This window comes from Mytilus californianus, unplaced genomic scaffold (assembly GCF_021869535.1).
Source record: "Mytilus californianus isolate M0D057914Y unplaced genomic scaffold, xbMytCali1.0.p SCAF_13, whole genome shotgun sequence".
Taxonomy (NCBI): domain Eukaryota; kingdom Metazoa; phylum Mollusca; class Bivalvia; order Mytilida; family Mytilidae; genus Mytilus; species Mytilus californianus.
In genome coordinates this window covers 23,085,156-23,105,701 of record NW_026262615.1, presented here as the reverse complement: position 1 = coordinate 23,105,701, position 20,546 = coordinate 23,085,156, and the positions used below count along the sequence as shown (strand labels likewise).

Genomic DNA, 20,546 nt, shown 5'->3' with positions numbered 1-20,546 from the left:
AATATCTAGTACAAAAAAGAAAGTATTTTAGATCAAAAAGGAAAAGAAAGTATCATATAGTAATCAAATTTCAATTAAAAAACTATTCTATTTATCATGTTTATGAAATTCATTGTTTCCTGGGACTCAATACTCAATGTATTAGTCCCAGTTGTTTCTTATCAAAGAGATATATATATTTAACAAAATTAAGCTAATTTAATCAGTAAATTGAAACAATGCATTTACATAGAAATAAATACATTTAGCAAGGAGTTCTAACAAATAGTCTGTAAATGCTTGCTGAATGCGTAGTTTTTCCCTTTTGGGATCATTATTACTTTAATTTGTCTGCTGTGCCGTTTGTGCATCTGTAGTTATTATTGTAAAAATGCGGATTTTGGTCATAGCTGGTCTGTTTCCGATGAATCCCGCATCCGATCCGTAGTTTGTACAAATATTTCAATGGCGGTCGAAGAAAAATTAACGAAAAATAAACAATGTTTGACAAGTGGTTTGGAATTAATATGACGCTTGAACTGTAATAAATGGATGAACCATTTACTAAAGGCAATTTTCATCACGTTCTTATGAAGTATCAAACTTATTTTGCCGAAAATCAAAATGTTTAATGTACGCTCTCTAGTAACAAGTACTGGAAGGGAAAGAAAATACTTCTTTAAAAGTTGTTCGTTTGAAATAACATAAGACCAATCTGTAAAGTTAGTGCTATCACCTCTTTTCTAAAGAAATAAATTGTTTATATCTTTGAATTTCTTTACTTGCAAATGAAAAATTGCTGTTTAACTGACATGAAAAAAATTGCGTTTGGTCAGCCATTTTGTTAACATCGAGGTACCCTGCTTAGGTTTTTCTTATCTAAGAAGATGGTTATGCCATGATACAAACGTAGATTTCGAATTGTTTATGATTTTCTGTTTCCATTTTCTTGATGCCAAAATTTGCGATTGGTCAAAATGTTATTAGTCAGGTCATAAGTGTCAGCTTGGGATATTCGTATCCAAATAGTTATTGCCCAAAGGACAATTAACACCCATTTAATCACTCTTAATTGCCTCTATTGTCCGACTTGAAGGGATTACAATTAAAGGTGATATAATTTTTATGATCACAAGCGGTAATTAGATGAAAGCTCAAAAATTAGGACATCGATTTTGCGGCAATGTCTAGAGACAAGAAAAAATAGCATCCTCAAAATAATTATAGCGTCATGGAAAAAAATTATAGTGTTGCTATACATGTAGATTAACGCATATTTTTCAGGTTGTGATATTAAAGAATGAGATTCACCACTGTAGAACCTCAGGGATTTTTATGAGATTAGCAGCTTCAGGTGTGATAGCAGGTAGGATTAATTATTTTGTTGCAACGGTTCAAATATACAATTTCTTTGAAGTTTAATGTCTTTAGTACCTGTCCTGTGTAGTTAAGTTAAATTGAGTGTGTTTGTATTAAGGTGGTACCTAACACTACAGGGAGATAACTCTGTAAAAATCAACTAAACGTTTTAATCACGTTATATTGTTAAGGAAATATTAAGCTTCTCTATGATCAAAATTAGTGTTTGTCAAACTGCTATATAACCAGTGAAATTTTTCTGATAAAGTGGTTGGTTCAAATTTTTTGAAATTTTTATATTTCTGTCAAAGGGACAAAGTAAACATTTTGTCAAAATTTTATGAAAATTAAACGAGCCAAATTAATATTAGTCAAGGTGTTGGGTACCACCTGAAATGGAATTGAACAAAAATGTTCTATTGGCATTCATTTTAATTTCTCATAAAATGGTGTAGTGTTATCATACACTAGAGCTAATGATGATATCGTGTTGCTCAATCTTTAGTTTTCTATGTAGTATTTTGAAGACTGTTATTCATCTTTTCACGTTTTTTTGTTTTTGTCTCGCTTAACGGAGTCAAAAAGCGAGACATAGGTATGCTGTTTCTGTTGTCGGCGGTTACAGTCAACAATGTATTAGTTTGTGATTAGGTCTAGTTTATGGTGAACCACTAGTGGTAAGTCAAAGATATTTGGTATGCAGTGTTATAATGGCATATTGTTATTCTAAACTGTTTCCCAAAATTGATCGCCCTGAAGATCATAAAAAACAGTTTATTAAAATAAAGTATGTCAATAAAGGTTTTGATTTTGTAAATATTGCCGGTATTTTTAACGACCATTCTGTTAAAGAACAAATTCCGGGATATTTTGATAATACTGAGCTCCCTCTTATTTGTTATATTTACAAGAAATCTACCCGGAAATTTGTGTTTAATTATAGCCAATTGTGTAAAGATGTTAATATCAGTGAAAATACACCTACTTCATGTAATTGCAGTAATTCCGAATACATTTATGGACCCATTTCCCATGTTATAACAGGAGATCTTAACATCGTTCAAGACCGAGAGTTAAAATCATTCCTCAGTAAAGGACCTAAATATCGTCCCCCGTCAATTATTAATTGGAATGAGTGTCGTAATATCATCCACGACTCACTCCATACTTACTGTTTGAAATGGATAAAACGGGAAAAAGCTGACAAAAAATCTTTGGACTCTTTTTTTAAATCAGTAATGAACATAGTTGATATACGTATTCAACATTTTAAAGAACATTTTACTCTTAACAATAACCACAATAAACCTATTTCTCGTATCAAACATAAACTAAAAGAACTAGCCAAGGAATTTGTTTTTGTCCCGGCCGATAAAGCTGCTAATAATATTATTATTGTTTGACGTAAATTTTACATTGAGGTTCTGAAAAAAGAAATCACCAATTCACCAACATTCCAACTGACTCCATTTTCAGAAAACGACATCTGTAACAAACATAAACTTTTAGCTACCGCTTTACAAGCAGAACCAAATACAATGAAAGTCCCAACTATGTATTGGCTTCCGAAGCTACACAAAACACCTTACAAATATAGATTCATTTCGTCTTCAAGCCATTGTTCCACTACTAAATTGTCTATTCTTCTTACCAGTACACTTGGTACAATCAAAAACCTGATAATAAATTGTTCAAATAAGGCCTTCGAAAATAGTGGAATTAATTACTTTTGGAGTGTCAAGAACTCGTTGGAAGTACTTGATAAATTGCATGCATATATTGGTGATTTTGAATCTGTTCAAAGTTTTGATTTTTCTACCCTATATACCACATTGCCTCACATTCTCATTAAGAAAAAATTCACACACCTAATTAAATGGGCATTTAAAAAGTCAGAATGTGAATATATATGTTCAAACTCTTTTAGGTCATTTTTTAGTAGCAATAAACAAAAAAACTATGTCAATTGGACATGCTTTGATACTATATATGCCCTTGAATTTTTACTAGATAACATTTTTGTTCGCTTTGGAGATTCCGTATATCGTCAGGTTATCGGAATTCCAATGGGGACTAACTGTGCACCACTTATTGCGGACCTTTTTTTGTATTGCTATGAGTTACAATTTATGACAAAAATCAGTAAAGACCCATCGAAACAACATCTGATACACAAATTTAATAATACTTTTAGATATTTGGATGATATTTTGGCTCTCAATAATGACGACTTCAGTATGTATACTAAAGAAATTTATCCTGTTGAACTTACTTTAAATAAAGCTAATACTAACAATGACCACTGCCCTTTCCTCGATCTTGATATCTATATCATTAACGGAAAGCTTAATACTAAAATATATGATAAAAGAGATGATTTTTCATTTCCTATCGTTAATTATCCATTTTTAGATGGTGACGTTCCCTTGTCACCATCTTACGGTGTTTATATATCTCAACTTGTACGATTCGCTCGTGTATGTAACAATGTTTTAGATTTTAACGAGAGAAATGTATGTATTACTGAAAAATTATTACACCAGGGTTTTCGATATCACAAACTAGTCAAAACATTTACTAAATTTTATCATCGGTATAAGGACATCATTCGTAAATATAGCTCAACATGCAGACTTCTTATACGTTCAGGTATTTCACATCCAATTTTTTATGGAAATATTCTTTATAAAGCACAAAAATGTCAGTATTCACCTCTGAAACTAACAAAACCTTTAAATAGACTTATTAAGAAGGGATATAGTTACGATACTGTTGTCAGGTCATTAAAGATTGCATATTTTGGCGTTGATATTGATTCACTTATAGGGTCTTTGCATCTGCACTAAACACATTTATTTAAAAACCAGTTGTTGGCATGACACGGGTTATGTTCTTCTCATATATGTTATGATGGTATGATACTAAACCCCTAACGGGAAGGATTGTGCCTGATATTCATATGATGAAGACATAATCTTTCAATCAGTTTAATTGAAGTCTGGAGCTGGCATGTCAGTTAACTGCTAGTAGTCTGTTGTTATTTATGTATTATTGTCATTTTGTTTATTTTCTTTGGTTACATCTTCTGACATCAGACTCGGACTTCTCTTGAACTGAATTTTAATGTGCGTATTGTTATGCGTTTACTTTTCTACATTGGCTAGAGGTATAGGGGGAGGGTTGAGATCTCATAAACATGTTTAACCCCGCCGCATTTTTGCGCCTGTCCCAAGTCAGGAGCCTCTAGCCTTTGTTAGTCTTGTATTATTTTTAATTTTAGTTTCTTGTGTACAATTTGGAGTTTAGTATGGCGTTCATTATCACTGAACTAGTATATATATTTGTTTAGGGGCCAGCTGAAGGACGCCTCCGGGTGCGGGAATTTCTCGCTGCATTGAAGACCTGTTGGTGGCCTTCTGCTGTTGTCTGTTCTGTGGTCGGGTTGTTGTCTCTTTGACACATTCCCCATTTCCATTCTCAATTTTATTGTATTAGTATTGGCACATCTCATTTCCATGGAGATTATTTGACCCTGCCCCCTCAGTCATGGTCTATTGACTTTGAAATATTTGCTTAGTTTTCATGTATTAGTTTGTGATTAGGTCAGTTTATGGTGAACCACTAGTGGTAAGTCAAAGATATTTGGTATGCAGTTGTATTAGTATTGGCACATCTCATTTCCTTAGAGATTATTTGGCCCTGCCCCCTCAGTCATGGTCAATTGACTTTGAAACTTTTGCTTAGTTTTCATGTATTAGTTTGTGACTAAGTCGGTTTATTGGGAACCACGAATGGTAGGTCAATGATATTTGGTATGCAGTTGTATTAGCATTGGCACATCTCATTACCCTGGAGATTATTTGACCCCGCCCCCTCAGTTATGGTTAATTGACTTTGAAATTTTGCTTAGTTTACATGTATTAGTTTGTGTTTAGGTTTGTTTAAAGAGAACTACTTATGATAAAAGTCAATGGTATTTGGTATGCAGCTGTATTAGCATTGGCACATCTCATTTCCAAGGAGATTGTTTAGCCATTTACCTTCAGTCATGGTTTATTGACTTTGAGTATTTGCAAACTTACATGTGAAAGTGTTGCTATTTAAATTCAACATTTGCATTATCGAAATTACAAAAAAGCGAGACATATCTTAGCCTCTGTTCTTGTAGGTGATTAGCAAAGTAAATTTCCAGATAAATTTGAAATATATTTTTCTCATCTGCTCCAAAATAGCTGAAACAAGACTTCATCATTCTGTTTCTGACTTCATAGACAAACGTATGTGATAAGAACTCACAGGGGAGAGACATGTCTCTGTGTCAAGTTTTTTCTTTCTTTAACTTTTATGTTCCGGTAAGGCAAATCTCCCATGTGAAATATAAATTTTTTTGGGTTAAAATACAACTTGAAGACACAACCAAAGAGGATATGACACATGAAAATGATTACCTCATCTTTATATGAAAATAACATGTACACTTTATAAATTTTGAGCGATCAAACACAAACATATAAAAACAGTGATGTTTAAATATGTAAAAACATTAGGAGTTATCTGACCAAAAGTTACATAAAAGAGAATAGCTAAATTCTTGTTAGATCTACTATGGAAGTTGGATCTTTTTAACAGAAACAATATATTTTGTTGGCCTTTGATGACTGTTAACTATTCAATAATTTAGAGTCCTTCTGTCAAAAAAAGTTAAATTCTTCACTGTATCTGTGGAATTACTGTTTTTTTAATTGTGTTTTAGGTAATGATATACATTCCAACTGTGAGGCTGGTATTGATATTAGAAAGAATGCTGATCCTATTGTACAGGTAAAATTAAAATACTCTTAGAATACATAAATATAAAAATAAGGAGATGAGGTATGATTGCCAATGAGACAATTATCCACCAAAATTTCAAATAAAGTGGAATTAATCAATTATAGTCAACCGTACGGCCTCAACAATGAGAAAAACCCATACCATGTACTCGACTATAAAAGGCCCCGACATGAAAAATATGAAACAATTCAATAGAGAAAACTAATGGCCTAATTTATTACAAAACAATTTACGAAAAAAAAATATGACAGACATGAACCAACAACAACTACTGAATTACAGGCTCCTGACTAAGTTCAGTTTAAGATTTTTTCAAGATGTTTATTTGCCATTAAGAATTTCACAGACTCCATGGTTTTGTGGTAGTGTGCTCGCCTTGAGTGCAGGAAGAGCAAAGATTGGATGGCTCGAAGTCGGAATCATGTGTCCGGGTAGGGTGACATGTCTTCCTGCAGGCTTTCACCTTGTGTACTAGCACGTTAAAACATCTCACTCAGTGTGTTCATCTAGAACAAAGCAGGATCTTAAGTCATATTACATTATCATGTTCTCGTCCTAATTTGCCATTGAATGTTAAACAAACAGCCTTCCATCCTTCAAGAATTTGTTTGATATCAATCAGCCTATCACATATTTTAAAAGTATCAATTTAAATACCTTCTGCACTTTTAAATTTAAGATTCTTTGTGGAAGATATGATTAAGTTTGTTACAAGATATATTGCAAATTCAGAAATGTTTTTATTATTGCAAAAATTGTGAAGGGATAGGTTTCTCAAAAATAAAAACTCACATTTCAAATTTTAATAGAATTATGTATATGAATCATTTTCTGAAATCATAATAACTAATCTTACATTTGTGTCTTTTTATGCATACAGAAACCTCTCAATTTACAGTACAAGTCAGTGTTGAAAAAGTTCAATACCAATTTCCCAAATTGATAAGAAAGATATGAAAAAAAACTCCTACAGCCTTTTTTCTTCTTTGCTGAGGCTCGGGATTGATGAAAATCTTGACATCAAATTACTTTTGTTTTATTGAAGAGCTTTGATATGTTAAATAAAAAGTAATCATGCAAATCAAGTTGACACTAGAGTTATTTACCATATAGCAGATAATTTACGTGATAATTTAATTTTTTATAGATTGTGGATTCATTTCTTTTTGTGGATACACATTTGTGTGGAATAAAGAACAATCATATTTTCATGGATATTTGATTTTGTGGTTTTTCCAAAGTCTGTATACAAACTTTGAGAAAAATTGTATTTCATGAATATTCAAGTTTGTGGTTCACCTGTACCCATGAAATCCACGAAAATTAATACCCCACGAATAATAATGAATCCACAGTATCCTTTTAATAATTTGAGATACACTAATGAGGAAGTGGATCTAATCTCTTTAATAAAGATATTGTTTTTAACTTTATTTATAGTGCAACAGAATTCATCACAGTAAGAGATCAGGTATTGTTGTACTTGGAAGTGGGCGTGGTCAGATTAAAAGTAACGAGATTTACCAAAACAAGGAGGCTGGAGTATACATTCTGTACAGGGGAAATCCTATTGTCAGGTAAGAGATAGTCATTGTGTTATTCCTATTTTTTGTCAAGATTTTTTGTCCAAACATGATTTTTTGGGGTAAAGATTTCATTTATGCAATGAAATACCCTTATGGGGCTGGCTTGATAGTTATCAATTTTCAAGACTTTATTACTACTTTTGAGATATAAAAAAACATAGGACCTTGTGCACAAAATTAAATACATCTTATCAAATCAATGAAAATTTCAAACAATGAAATATTTACTCAGATATTCAAGTTACAAAATGATGTGTATGTGTTTAACCATACTAGTTGAAGAAAATTTCATAAATTTTGCATTTTGCTTGCATCTTGTATCTGTTCTAAAAATTACAAGAAAGAAAAACATAATTTAATCCAAAACAAAACAAAACTAACCATATAATTAACATACAAATCAATTTAAAGACAAAATTTTATTTTATTACATACAACAGATTACTGTTACTACATAACAACATAGCTAGAGGTAATTGATGATTTATTTTCTTTAGCAAGAACCATATCCACAGTGGAAAGGCTGCTGGGATAGCTATCAATGAAGGAGGAACAGGATATATTGCTGGTAAGTCATATTTATACAAATGGAGGAGAGAGGCTGCTGGGAAAACTATCAATGAAGGAGGAACGGGTTATATTGCTGGTAAGTCATATTTATACAAATGGAGGAGAGAGGCTGCTGGGATAGCTATCAATGAAGGAGGAACGGGTTATATTACCGGTAAGTCATATTTATACAAATGGAGGAGAGAGGCTGCTGGGATAGCTATCAATGAAGGAGGAACAAGGTATATTGCCAGTAATTCATATTTATACAAATGGAGGAGTGGAAAGGCTGCTGGGATAGCTATCAATGAAGGAGGAACAGGGTATATTGCCAGTAAGTCATATTTATACAAATGGAGGAGAGAGGCTGCTGGGATAGCTATCAATGAAGGAGGAACAGGGTATATTGCCAGTAAGTCATATTTATACAAATGGAGGAGAGATGCTGGGATAGCTATCAATGAAGGAGGAACAGGGTATATTGCCAGTAAGTCATATTTATACAAATGGAGGAGAGAGGCTGCTGGGATAGCTATCAATGAAGGAGGAACAAGGTTTATTGCTAGTAAGTCATATTTATATAAATGGAGGAGAGAGGCTGCTGGGATAGCTATCAATGAAGGAGGAACAGGGTATATTACCAGTAAGTCATATCAATACAAATGGAGGAGGGAGGGTATGAATTGGTGAGCTCTGCTTGCAGTTTTTGTCTCACTTTTTGTCGCCTAGGAATAACTATCCGATGGCAGTGGTGTAAACTATTTGTTTAAAGCTTTATATTTCCAGTAGCATTCCTGGATGCTTCATACCTTGTATGCAAATATCTTATGTTACAAAGTTTCCATCTGTCATATGGTTCATTGTCCTTGACCTCATTTTCATGGTTCAGCGATGGCTTGAAAAAAAGTTATAGGTTTTTGTCTATTGAATTTCTTACTTATTATCAGTAATAGGATAACTATATTTGGTATATGGCTTCCTTGCAACGTCTACATGTCAGTCAGAATGGGTTCACCTGACCTTACCCTGATGTAATAGATCAGTGATCAAGGTTAAAGTTACGTGACTGGGTCCGTTCCTCAGATTTTATAAGCAGTACGTCAACTATATGTGGTGTATGGATGATTGTAAGGGGTACATGTCAGTCTGGCAGGTTTCATCTGACCTTGACCTCATTTTCATGGTTCATTGGTCAATGTTAAGTTTTTCGTTTTGGACTGTTTTTATATGACCACAAAAATATTGCGGTTGTATATTGGTATCACGTCATTGTCGTCGTCGTCCGAAGACACATTGGTTTCCAGACAATAACTTTTGTTTAAGTCTATGGATTTCTATGAAATTTTACCATAAGGTTTATGACCACAAAAGGAAGGTTGGGATTGATTTTGGGGGTGATGGTCCCAACAGTTCAGGAATTAAGGGCCAAAATGGGGCTCAAATAAGCATTTTTTTAGTTTCCAGACAATAACTTGTGAAATGGTGTATTGATCTCTCTGAAATTATACCACAAATTTTAGATTTTACTATTTTATGTTGCTGATGGAGGCTTTTCAATTTTAGTATGATTATGATGTCATTTTCTATTTTAAAAATTATTTAATTTTAGCCATGATTATGTATGTGAAGGAATTTTATTCAATTGCACAGTATTGCGCATTAGATTTGTAAGATCTTTGACCACATTTATTTTGTGTCAGAAACCTATATTATGTCAAAAATTTGATCACAATCCAAATTCAGATAATTGATTAGGATGGCTAGTTTTCCTGCCGAAGGTTGTGGTTCCCTTCATATACTCTGGCTGCTATGAGTGCTGTAAGTGGTGTTAAACACCAACAATCAATCAATGTTATTATTTTCTCTCTTTTCAGATAATGTCATATCCGAGAACCATTGGGGAGGTGTGGACATTCGACATGGAGGTGACCCAGTTATAGTCCAGAATATCATCTGTAATGGTCTGTCTGATGGTGTTGTTATTGGGGAGAAAGGAAAGGGTAGCATAGAAAATAATGTGATATCTGGTAAGTAATCACAACTGTTATGGGTAGTGTTATGCTCATGTGATAGGAGAGGAAGGAAAAGGGCAGCAATATGAGGCTTCTCTGGTTGCTGAAACATTTTCAACTGTATATAAAAAGAAAAAGTTAAAAGTCATTTAAAATTACATTTAATTTCATATCATAATTTTAACATCTCTATATTATCACAGGGAATTCTGGGTGTGGAGTCTGGGTTACTACTGCTTGTCAACCAATGATCCATGGGAACCAGATCAACAACAATGGAAGCAATGGTATCACCTTTGTAAACAAAACTGTAAGTATCCATGGTTACATCACAAACACATCATAAATAGAGGGTGGTAAAGGGTTATTTTCATGCAACGTGTTTTGCCATTTTTATTTCACGTGCAGCCGTGAAAAAGGTTCGTTATTCACTGTGTTTCGAGAAATCGGTACAAAGATCAACGTGCAAGAAATTTTTAAGTGTTCCTTCATCGTGAAATGGCAATTTTATTTCGCTTTCTTCCGTGAAGATACCCCCCGTTAACGCCCTTCTAAATATATTAAAGACAATTTTTAAGAAGTCAAACACTTTGTTGTAGAAAATTTAATGAAATTTTGATAAAACATAAAAAGAACAGGAATGAAAGACATAAAAAGAACAGGAATAAAAGAATATATGAGACTGTACAAGAAACACACTAAGCACCAAAGTTTCTGAGAAAACAGACAAAGAATAATAAAGAGCACAAAATAAAAAATCAAGTCAAAAAAGCTTTATTAATAGTCGACATGTCATTAAACAATAACATAAGCTCTTTGAGCTTTTATAACTGACAAATACAAACATTTACACAATAAACATACACATAAACATACACAATACTAGTATTAAAGCATAAAAGACATAAAAAAAATATTTCATGCACAGTTAGGCAAGGCTGAACTAATTTGAATACTACACATTATATGCATGCATGAGCACTAAGCAAAAGCAACATAAAACACTAAAGCACAGCAGTTACAAATTATAAAAGCTTAGCAAATAAAACACAAAAAGAGTGGAAGTATAATAAGCAGTACTACTATGTTCAAATCTGTAACATAAAACATAAAAATAAATACTCGTGTGTCAGAAAGCCTAACTTGGTACCAGCACAAGATGAGGTGATGTTGAACCAGTTTTACATGCTTACACACCTCTTTCTTTTCTTATGTGTTTCATATGTCATTAAATGAAAAAAAAACAATGAAAACCTGTAAAGCCCAACTACCAAAAGGATTACAACAAACTTTGAAAATGAAATAAATGATGTTAAATTACAGTGTTAAAATGTCCTCGCTACACAGGAAGGCAGTTAAGTTAGCATCAACTGTAAGTTGAAACCTGCTGCTCATGAAATTTATTGTTTACAATAACTGTTATGTTGGTGAAAAGCTGTTGAAGGGGAGACATATGGTCTAGTAACAGTTATTTTTTTTTTTTAATCAGGATCTGTCCCATGAAGGTGAGACAATGAATGTTGACATTGGAGAAATGACAAGTCAGCGTAGCATGCAGATGTGGCAGCTATTTAATGATGAACAGCCACCACCAAGGAGAATGTGTACCAGAGCCACTGTGGAATACAACAGCATATACCATAATAATGGTAAAATCCAAATCAATTTTTACATGGATTAATTTCCAAAATATGAAATACTGTAAAATGGGAAATTTTTATGATGGGATTTGTTTTTGCAAATTTCAGGATTAGGAAAAATCTTGAAAATATAGCCTCCTGTAAATTTGATTTTTAAGGAAGAAAAGATTCATGGATAAAAAAACACAAAAACAAAACTTCACGAACAGGTTTTTCCTTTGAATTCGAGAGGGGGCATCAAGTGTTACCCTTGTCCGTCAGTCAATACATACCTCCCAAAATTGGTTTCTGTTCTCTAACAAGTTTGCCTCAACCAAATGTTATGAAACTTATACACAACTAGAAAAAACCTGTGTGAGCGCGGGTTGAAGACTACTTGAAATGTTTATGGTGATACACTGCTTGGGTTCGTGTTTCTCAAACTGTTTTTCTGCACTGATGCATTATGTTGATAGTTTTCAGTGGCAGATCCAGAAATTTTCATAAGGGGGTCCCACTGACTGCCTTAGAGGGGGCCCGCTCCAGTCATGCTTCAGTGATTCCCTAAATAATCAACCAAATTTTTCCCACAAAAGAGGGGCCCGGCCCCCTGGAAAACCCTCTAAATCTGCCTCTGGTTTTGATTATTTTGTCAGTTCTTTTTCCATAGGAGTTTGAATGTCCAATTAGTAGCTTCTGTCTCAGTGTTACACAGGTGTTCCTAGAATGGAGGAAATAACTCAGAGAAGAAGAAGACAACCTAGAACACTGATGATTAAAACATTTCTCAATAGTGCTAGTTTGTAGTATTTTTTTTTTTTTTTTCGAAAGGTGCGAGTCAAGTTCTGTCTCTGTGTGATACTGGTGCTCCAAGAAAGGAGGAAATAACTAAGAGAATACGATCTAGAACTCTCTGATGATTTAAAACATTTCTTCAGTGGTGCAAGTTTGTAGTATATTTTTTTTCAAGTGGTGCGAGTTCTGTCTCTGTGTGACACAGGTGCTCCGAGAAAGGAGGAATTTACTAAGAGAAGAAAACAATCTAATGATTAAACACATTTCTTCGAGTTTGTTATATTTCTTTTTTTGAGTGGTGCGGGTTTGATAAAGTGATGCAAGTTGTAATAATTAGTGAGAGTGTTTATAAACAAAAAAAATAGAATAACATAGGAGCTAGTTATACTTACTTGGTAAAGACACAGCAGGGGTGTAAAAGTTGTTAACAAAGGAATGAAATACTTTTAAAATATCTAGAAAATATTCAGTAAATTAGTTTATCGGTGGGAGAGATTTCTGAATTACAGAAGTGTTTGAGTTTTGTTTTGTATGAGTGAAATAATTTTGGAATATTATGTTGTATTTTTAGATATGTTTAGGTGGAACAGTTCAGAAAGAAAATAAAAATCTCATCAAATCGTTTTCTTATTTTACCTAAATAATAAAAACCAACTTTTTAAAAAGCATCTTGTAACTTTTAAAAATATGATTTTAGGTTGTGGAATAAAAAGTAATTTTGGTGATGAGTTGGTAATTCAGTGTAATGCTGTCCATGGTAACAGAAGAGATGGTATACTACTAAACCAGAACTCTCCTGTGTTGGTGAAAGATAATAGTGTAACATGTAATAGTGGAAATGGTATTATAACAGATAATCAAGGAAAGGTAGGGTTATCTCCCTTGAAAATATCATTAACTGTTTCAGGTTAAAGAAGGTAGAAAAATGATGGACTCCACCTTTTTTTCACATCCAAGGTAGATAAAAATGATGGGCACTACCTTGTTTTCACCTCCAACATAGTAGGTAGAAGTAATTTTTTTTTCTGCTGAACCGTTGATTAGAAAAGGAAATTGAAATAGTGAGATATGAATGTCGGTTATGTGTTAAAATAGGGAGAAATTTTGTGGAAACTCTTTGTGATGGGCAAAGTTCTATGTGCAAAATTAAGCAAGGGGTGTTCTTCATTCATGCTACTTCTAAAAGTCCAGAATCAGAGAGTTCCCTTATAAAATGCCATTTTTCAATAAAAAAAAAGCTGTGGCACCATATGTGTTTTACATATTTATTTTCACCCAAAGGTGTGGAAAAATCAGAGGTTGACTTCAACAGATGTTTTATAGTGAAAATGCAGAACCTAAAAATGCTACAATGGTCCACTATGTAAATAATTACTTCCTTTTAACTGAAAATATCTTTTATTGTCCACATGTATTCCCTCAGACCCGTTTCTAAAAAATTTTAGCGGCCAGTTTTACTTTAATTAGCACCAGACAGATAACCAAAAATGAGTCAAAAGCTTATAAAAAATACAGCTTTTGTAGTTAATGCAGAAGTTAAGAAATATGGAATAAATAAGATGAAAATAAGGAATCCATTGAAGGAAAGTAGTTTCAAAGTACTATATTTTGAGAATAAATGTGTGTGTCAAAGATGATAAAAAGTAAATAAATTCATATTTGTTTTTTAATTTAAGATAAAAATCCAAGGCAATGGTGTTTATGACAACAGAGACCATGGTATTATCAGTCAATGTGAGGTCATAATTGAGGACAATGATGTGGTTGGAAACCAGAGGAGTGCCATACAACTAGACAGAAACCCCTCTGTAAAGGTATGTTACTCAATCACTTTAAATCTACCCAAATTTGTATATCATTATTTTATGTTGCATAAGATTATAATAAGCAGATGTAAAAGGTATTGTATAATGATTCATGACGGGTATGCAGATACTGCTTCAGATGTGGCACCTGTCACATGTGGCACCCAACCTGTTAAGTTATAGAATCTTTAGTTTCCATACTCTTGCATTATTATCAGTTTTGTCATGCTTTGGTTTACTATACTTGTTTACTTTTTATACATTGTGACTTGGATGGAGAGTTGTCTCATTGGCACTCATACCACGTCCTCTTATTTATATTTTGGCTTTGCACTTCTGAAAGTGATTTAGAATTTGTGATGGATGATAATTGCATTGCAGGCAATTCCAATGATCTCTATTTGCTTGTAGTTATATGGTGTCATTATTTTCACTCTTGACTTTTGTTATATCTATACCTTGACTTGTTAGATATGGTATACTACTTTTATATATTGTACTCCCAATCTAGGAATGAGTCTTTACCGTAAATTAAATTAAATTAATAAAAACATTGCAATAATTTCTGAATTTACAGTATTACATTCACCTTGTCTGTTTTGTTCATCCTTCTGTTCCTTTGTCTGTTTGTCCTTCTATTTGTTTGTTTGTTTTTGCAACAATTCTTTGCATCACACTTTTCTCAGGTACTATTTACAACAGTTTGTTAGTGATGAGTTATAAAGTGTGAGTCTGTCAGACACTTATTTCCTTTTTGTTGATACTCTTGAGTTTTTCAGTATGTTGAATGAACTTAATTTAGTGCAGGTTGTTATATTTGTTTTGATGACTTTATGATTAGTAACTCATGTCAACAAAAATTTGACTATAGAGCTATTTGGAAATGATTTATGATTGAATACAAGCAAAAAGATCAATTCTCAATACCAGCAAAGTTTGATAGCACATCATTGTGACCAAATATGACAGGATTTGGGAAAGGCTTAATTACTTAGTATTACTCATCAGATCAAATGTTCGTCAAGAAAATGTATACAATAAAACCAGATTCTACTAGTTTAAGGTTGTTTCGATGCTCACATTTACAACTTCAAAAAATTTAAATTCCAGCAGTTCAAATCACATGGGAAAAATGTTTCTAATTATATAGTCACATATATCACAACTAACATACTTTTGAATATCATGAATTTCAGGTTGTAAAGAACAGAATTCATTCCAAGTCAGACAAAGCCATTACCATGACAACCATTTCTGAAGGTCAAATACATGACAACACATTGTTTAAAGGTCTAAGAGATCCACTTCAGTGTTCATCAGATAGCAAGTGTACTGTGAAAAATAATGAAAATGTAGACATGGATATAAAAACCAATGTCAGGTATGATATTGCTAATATAAACATGGTAAATATAAATTGTAAGAGTGCTGAATAAAATCAAATTAAAAGATCTATAAAAAAAGCAGTGCATATATTTTCAATATTTAGTCTTAATTGTAAAGTAAATAAAAACTAAACACCTCAAGAAAATTTCCCACTTTTCAGAGGAAGTTGGGTGTCAATTTATTATGTAGACATTATAATCTACCCCCATTTGGCTTGACCAACATTATCATTATATATCCATATACTAAAAATATGTGTGTATTCTCAATGATTGCCTCAGCTGTAACCTTGAAATTCTGTTCAGAGAAAAAAATAGAAATAACTTAATTGTCAGTGTTGCATTTTAGGGGGATGAAATGAACTGAAAAACTAAAATGCAGACCGGCATGGCCTTAGAAATCAATATTTTACACCTGTTTTTCAGTGATGACTTAAATGCAAGCAAACATGGCAAAGACTTTAGTCTTCTGAAGGACCCACCAGCTAGGCCTCATATAGAGGCTCCACCCACCATCATCAGGGCACCTGCCAATCACATAACAACTGTTACCAGGGTAACCATACCATCAGACAATCAATGTCAAGATGGAAGTAAACTGTGTATTATATTATAAGATTTGAAAGTGTACAAACATATTTGATTAGTTAAAAGTATGATATTTAATTTTGGGGATGTAATAGAATATTGTTCAAAATTCAAAGATTCACACAGCAGAATAGATGATTATTATTCACAAATTGCAACTCTTTCAACGTCAGTGATCAGAAAGGGGCCCATACTTGACAAAAATGTTTTACACAAGTTTAAGTCTACAAACTTATATTTATAAATCGATCAAATAACTGAGGTTTTTTTAAAAACATTTTTTTTTTAATCAGAAGAAGTATGCTTCCCTTTTTATTTTTGGAGCGTTTAATTTCTTGGATCTCCCATGTTCAAACAGTGTGCCCAAATGGAAATCATTTGGCAGACATACATCTTCTATAGTGTGATGCCTATTTTATAGAGGGTTATCTTAACCAAACATGGCTCTGGTATCTTTGGTGAGTTTTAATGACTGACAGAATGTTAACATATATATAAATATAATACCTTTACATAGTGGGAAAGTCATGTTTGAAATTAAATAACTTGTTAAAAAAAAATTACGTATATTTTTTAACAGATTTGTTGTTTTCTAAGTGTTTCCAATATATATATCCATGTCCAACTTTGCATTTAACAGCATTTTTGTCGAGCCTGCGACTTTTGTCGCAGAAAGCGAGACATAGGGATAGTGATCCGGCGGCGGCGGCGTTAGCTAACTTCTTAAAAGCTTTATATTTTAGAAGGTGGAAGACCTGGATGCTTTATACTTTGTATATGGATGCCTCATGTTACTAAGTTTCCGTCAGTCACATGTCCAATGTCCTTGACCTCATTTTCATGGTTCTACTTGACTACTTGAAAAAAAAGTTAACATTTTTTGTAATGTTAAATTCTCTCTTATTATAAGTAGTAGGATAACTATATTTGGTATGTGCGTACCTTGCAAGGTCCTCATGCCCATCAGACAGTTTTCACTTGACCTCGACCTCATTTCATGGATCAGTGAACAAGGTTAAGTTTTGGTGGTCAAGTCCATATCTCAGATACTATAAGCAATAGGTCTAGTATATTCGGTGTATGGAAGGACTGTAAGGTGTACATGTCCAACTGGCAGGTGTCATCTGACCTTGACCTCATTTTCATGGTTCAGTGGTTATAGTTAAGTTTTTGTGTTTTGGTCTGTTTTTCTTATACTGTATGCAATAGGTCTACTATATTTGGTGTATATGGAATGATTGTAAGGTGTACATGTCTAGCTGGAAGGTGTCATCTGACCTTGACCTGGTTTTCATGGTTCAGTGGTCAAAGTTAAGTTTTTGAGTTTTGGTTTTTTTTCTAATACTATATGCAATAGGTCAACTATATTTAGTGTATGGAAATATTTTATGATCTATATGTCAGTCGCGCATGTTTTATATGACCTTGACCTCATTTTAACGGTTCATTGCTCAGTGTTAAGTTTTTGTGTTTTGGTCTGTTTTTCTTAAACTATAAGCATTAGGTCAACTATATTTGTTAAATGGAAGAATTGTTAACTGTACATGTCTGCCTGGCACGGTTCATCTGACCTTGACCTCATGTTCATGGTTCATTGGTCAATGTTTAGTTTTCTTGGTTAATGTTAAGTTTATGTGACAGTTGTAATAAAGCTTTATATATAGGACTATCAACATAATATCAATGATTAGTAAAGAAGGCGAGACATTTCAGAGTGTGCACTCTTGTTTATTTTAACATTAATGTATTGTTAGCATAGTTTATTACTTTACTACTCTTATTACTATGTAATAAGAAATATTGAGTATTATAAGGCAAACTGTATTAGTTTTGGTTCCAAATAATTGTACACAATATAAGTACATAATTGTTATTATTTGAATTGTTAGTAAAATTCATATCTTTGTAAGTTATTAGTAGACATTTATAAATGGTAGTCTTTCAAAATATGCTTTTACTATTTATTTATATAAAATTTATTGAAAGATGCTCTCTACATAAATCCATAAACAAACTCTTTTTTTTTTAAATACTGTAGATTCAGAAATTTTGAATGCAATAATTGTGGTTGTAAAAAATGCAAGATTGATTATTGCAATTTCAGGAAAATGTGCATACAAAAATAATTATTTCAAAATTTTAATGCCAGTTTATATGTTTGCAAAATGTTTCCAATCACATTTTTTGCAAAAAGAAAATAGCAAAAATTTCTGAATTTGCAGTACATAAACTTCAAATGATCAGTTGGAAAGCAGGACACAGTTTAATACCATTTTTGAAAGCAACAATGGAGGTCAACAAAAATATTAACCTTAATTTTGGGGTCCTTTTTAGCTCACCTGGCCCAAAGGGCAAAGTGAGCTTTTCTCATCACTTGGCGTCCGTCGTCCGTCGTTGTCGTCATTGTCGTCGTCTGTCATCGTTAGCTTTTTACAAAAATCTTCTCCTCTGAAACCACTGGGCCAAATTTAACCAAACTTGGCCACAATCATCATTAGGGTATTTAGTTTAGAAAATGTGTCCGATGACCTCGCCAACCTACCAAGATGGCCGCCATGGCTAAAAATAAAACATAGGGGTAAAATGTAGATTTTAGCTTATATCTCTGAAACCAAAGCATTTAGAGTAAATCTGACAGGGCAAAACTGATTATCAAGTCAAAATCTATCTGCCCTTAAATTTTCAGACAAATCTGACAACCTGTTGTTGGGTTGCTGCCCAAGAATTGGTAATTTTAAGGAAATTTTGCAGTTTTTGGTTATTATCTTGAATATTATTATAGATAGAAATAAACTGTAAACAGCAATAACGTTCAGCAAAGTAAGATCTACAAATAAGTCGTCATGACTAAAATTGTCAGTCGACCCCTTTAGGAGTTATTGCCCTTTATAGTCAATTTTTAACAATTTTTTCGTAAATTTTTGTTATCTTTTACAAAAATCTTCTTCTCTGAAACTACTGAGACAATTTTAATAATACTTGGCCATAATCATTATTAGGGTATTTAGTTTAAAAAATTTGTCCGATGACCCCGCCTTCCAACCATCATGGCCGACTTGGTTAAAAATAGAACATAGGGGTAAAATGCAGTTTTTGGTTTATATCCCTGAAACTAAAGCATTTAGAGCAAATCTTACGGTGACAAAAATGTTCATCAGATTGAGTTTTATCTGCCTTGAAATTTTCAGATGAATCTGACAACCCGTTGTTGGGTTGCTGCCCTGAATTGGTAACTTTACAGAAATTTTGCAGTTTTTTGTTATTATCTTAGATATCATTATAATATCTAATATCTAATACTATTTATTATGATTTTAACCTTATTTTACATGATTTCCAAAGCATCAGTAAATACAGGTGAGCGACACAGGCTCTTGAGAGCCTCTAGTTTGGTTCATGGGAGACAAATTTGTTTCTTCCAAATAGTTCCCATCAATCAAACATGACTTACTTATACAAGGCATTTGTGTTTATTTCTTTTTAAAGTTATAAAGTTATAATGTAAAATGTTTTGATTTAAGACACTGAATAAAAATATGAAATCTTCAAACCCAAGCTGCTCGCACGTCTTTCAAAATTTTTACAACAATGGAGTTGAAATTTTTCTTAACTTATAGAGAACATATTCTATTCCACAAATTTTGCCGTTGCCTTTTAGACAACTTGTATTCGGAAACACACTTAGAATGTAATTTTTTCACTTTAGTTCTAGATACTGTTGCACAGACCTACTGACATTGATGTGCCAGCCAAAAAATCTAATTTGTTTTACAATTTCTTTACTAAAGAATTTAGTTAAAGTGCGGTGTATTTAGGGATGAAAAACACAGAATGCATGAGATCATTTGCTAGAGTTTAAAATTTTCGTCAGAAGCAAGTGAGAATCTGAAAACATCTAATAACTGTAATTACTTTTCCAAATAAACATAATGTCAGAATGGCTAACTTAACTTTGTGACTTATTGTTGCCTTTAGAAGGTAGCAACAACAAATTTTTCGCTGCACTTGCTTTCTGGGTGAAGGAAAAAAATCAAGA

At 32.8% G+C, this 20,546-nt stretch overlaps 1 protein-coding gene across 2 annotated transcripts in view; it reads left to right on the top strand.

The window, feature by feature from the left end:
* Positions 1 to 20,546, top strand: part of LOC127723377 (F-box only protein 10-like) — a 105,190-nt gene that overhangs the window by 11,058 nt on the left and 73,586 nt on the right. Inside the window, exons 6-16 of one of the 2 annotated variants that reach the window (XM_052229958.1) lie at positions 1,264 to 1,345; positions 6,092 to 6,159; positions 7,612 to 7,748; positions 8,255 to 8,325; positions 10,181 to 10,333; positions 10,522 to 10,628; positions 11,808 to 11,967; positions 13,430 to 13,599; positions 14,409 to 14,546; positions 15,734 to 15,918; positions 16,349 to 17,356. In XM_052229958.1, coding sequence (XP_052085918.1) covers positions 1,264 to 1,345; positions 6,092 to 6,159; positions 7,612 to 7,748; positions 8,255 to 8,325; positions 10,181 to 10,333; positions 10,522 to 10,628; positions 11,808 to 11,967; positions 13,430 to 13,599; positions 14,409 to 14,546; positions 15,734 to 15,918; positions 16,349 to 16,538 — 1,461 coding nt within the window. In that variant the 3' untranslated portion in view covers positions 16,539 to 17,356. Of the gene's footprint in view, positions 1 to 1,263; positions 1,346 to 6,091; positions 6,160 to 7,611; positions 7,749 to 8,254; positions 8,326 to 10,180; positions 10,334 to 10,521; positions 10,629 to 11,807; positions 11,968 to 13,429; positions 13,600 to 14,408; positions 14,547 to 15,733; positions 15,919 to 16,348; positions 17,357 to 20,546 lie in introns of those variants that run through there. The other variant, XM_052229959.1, reaches the window with a different exon arrangement.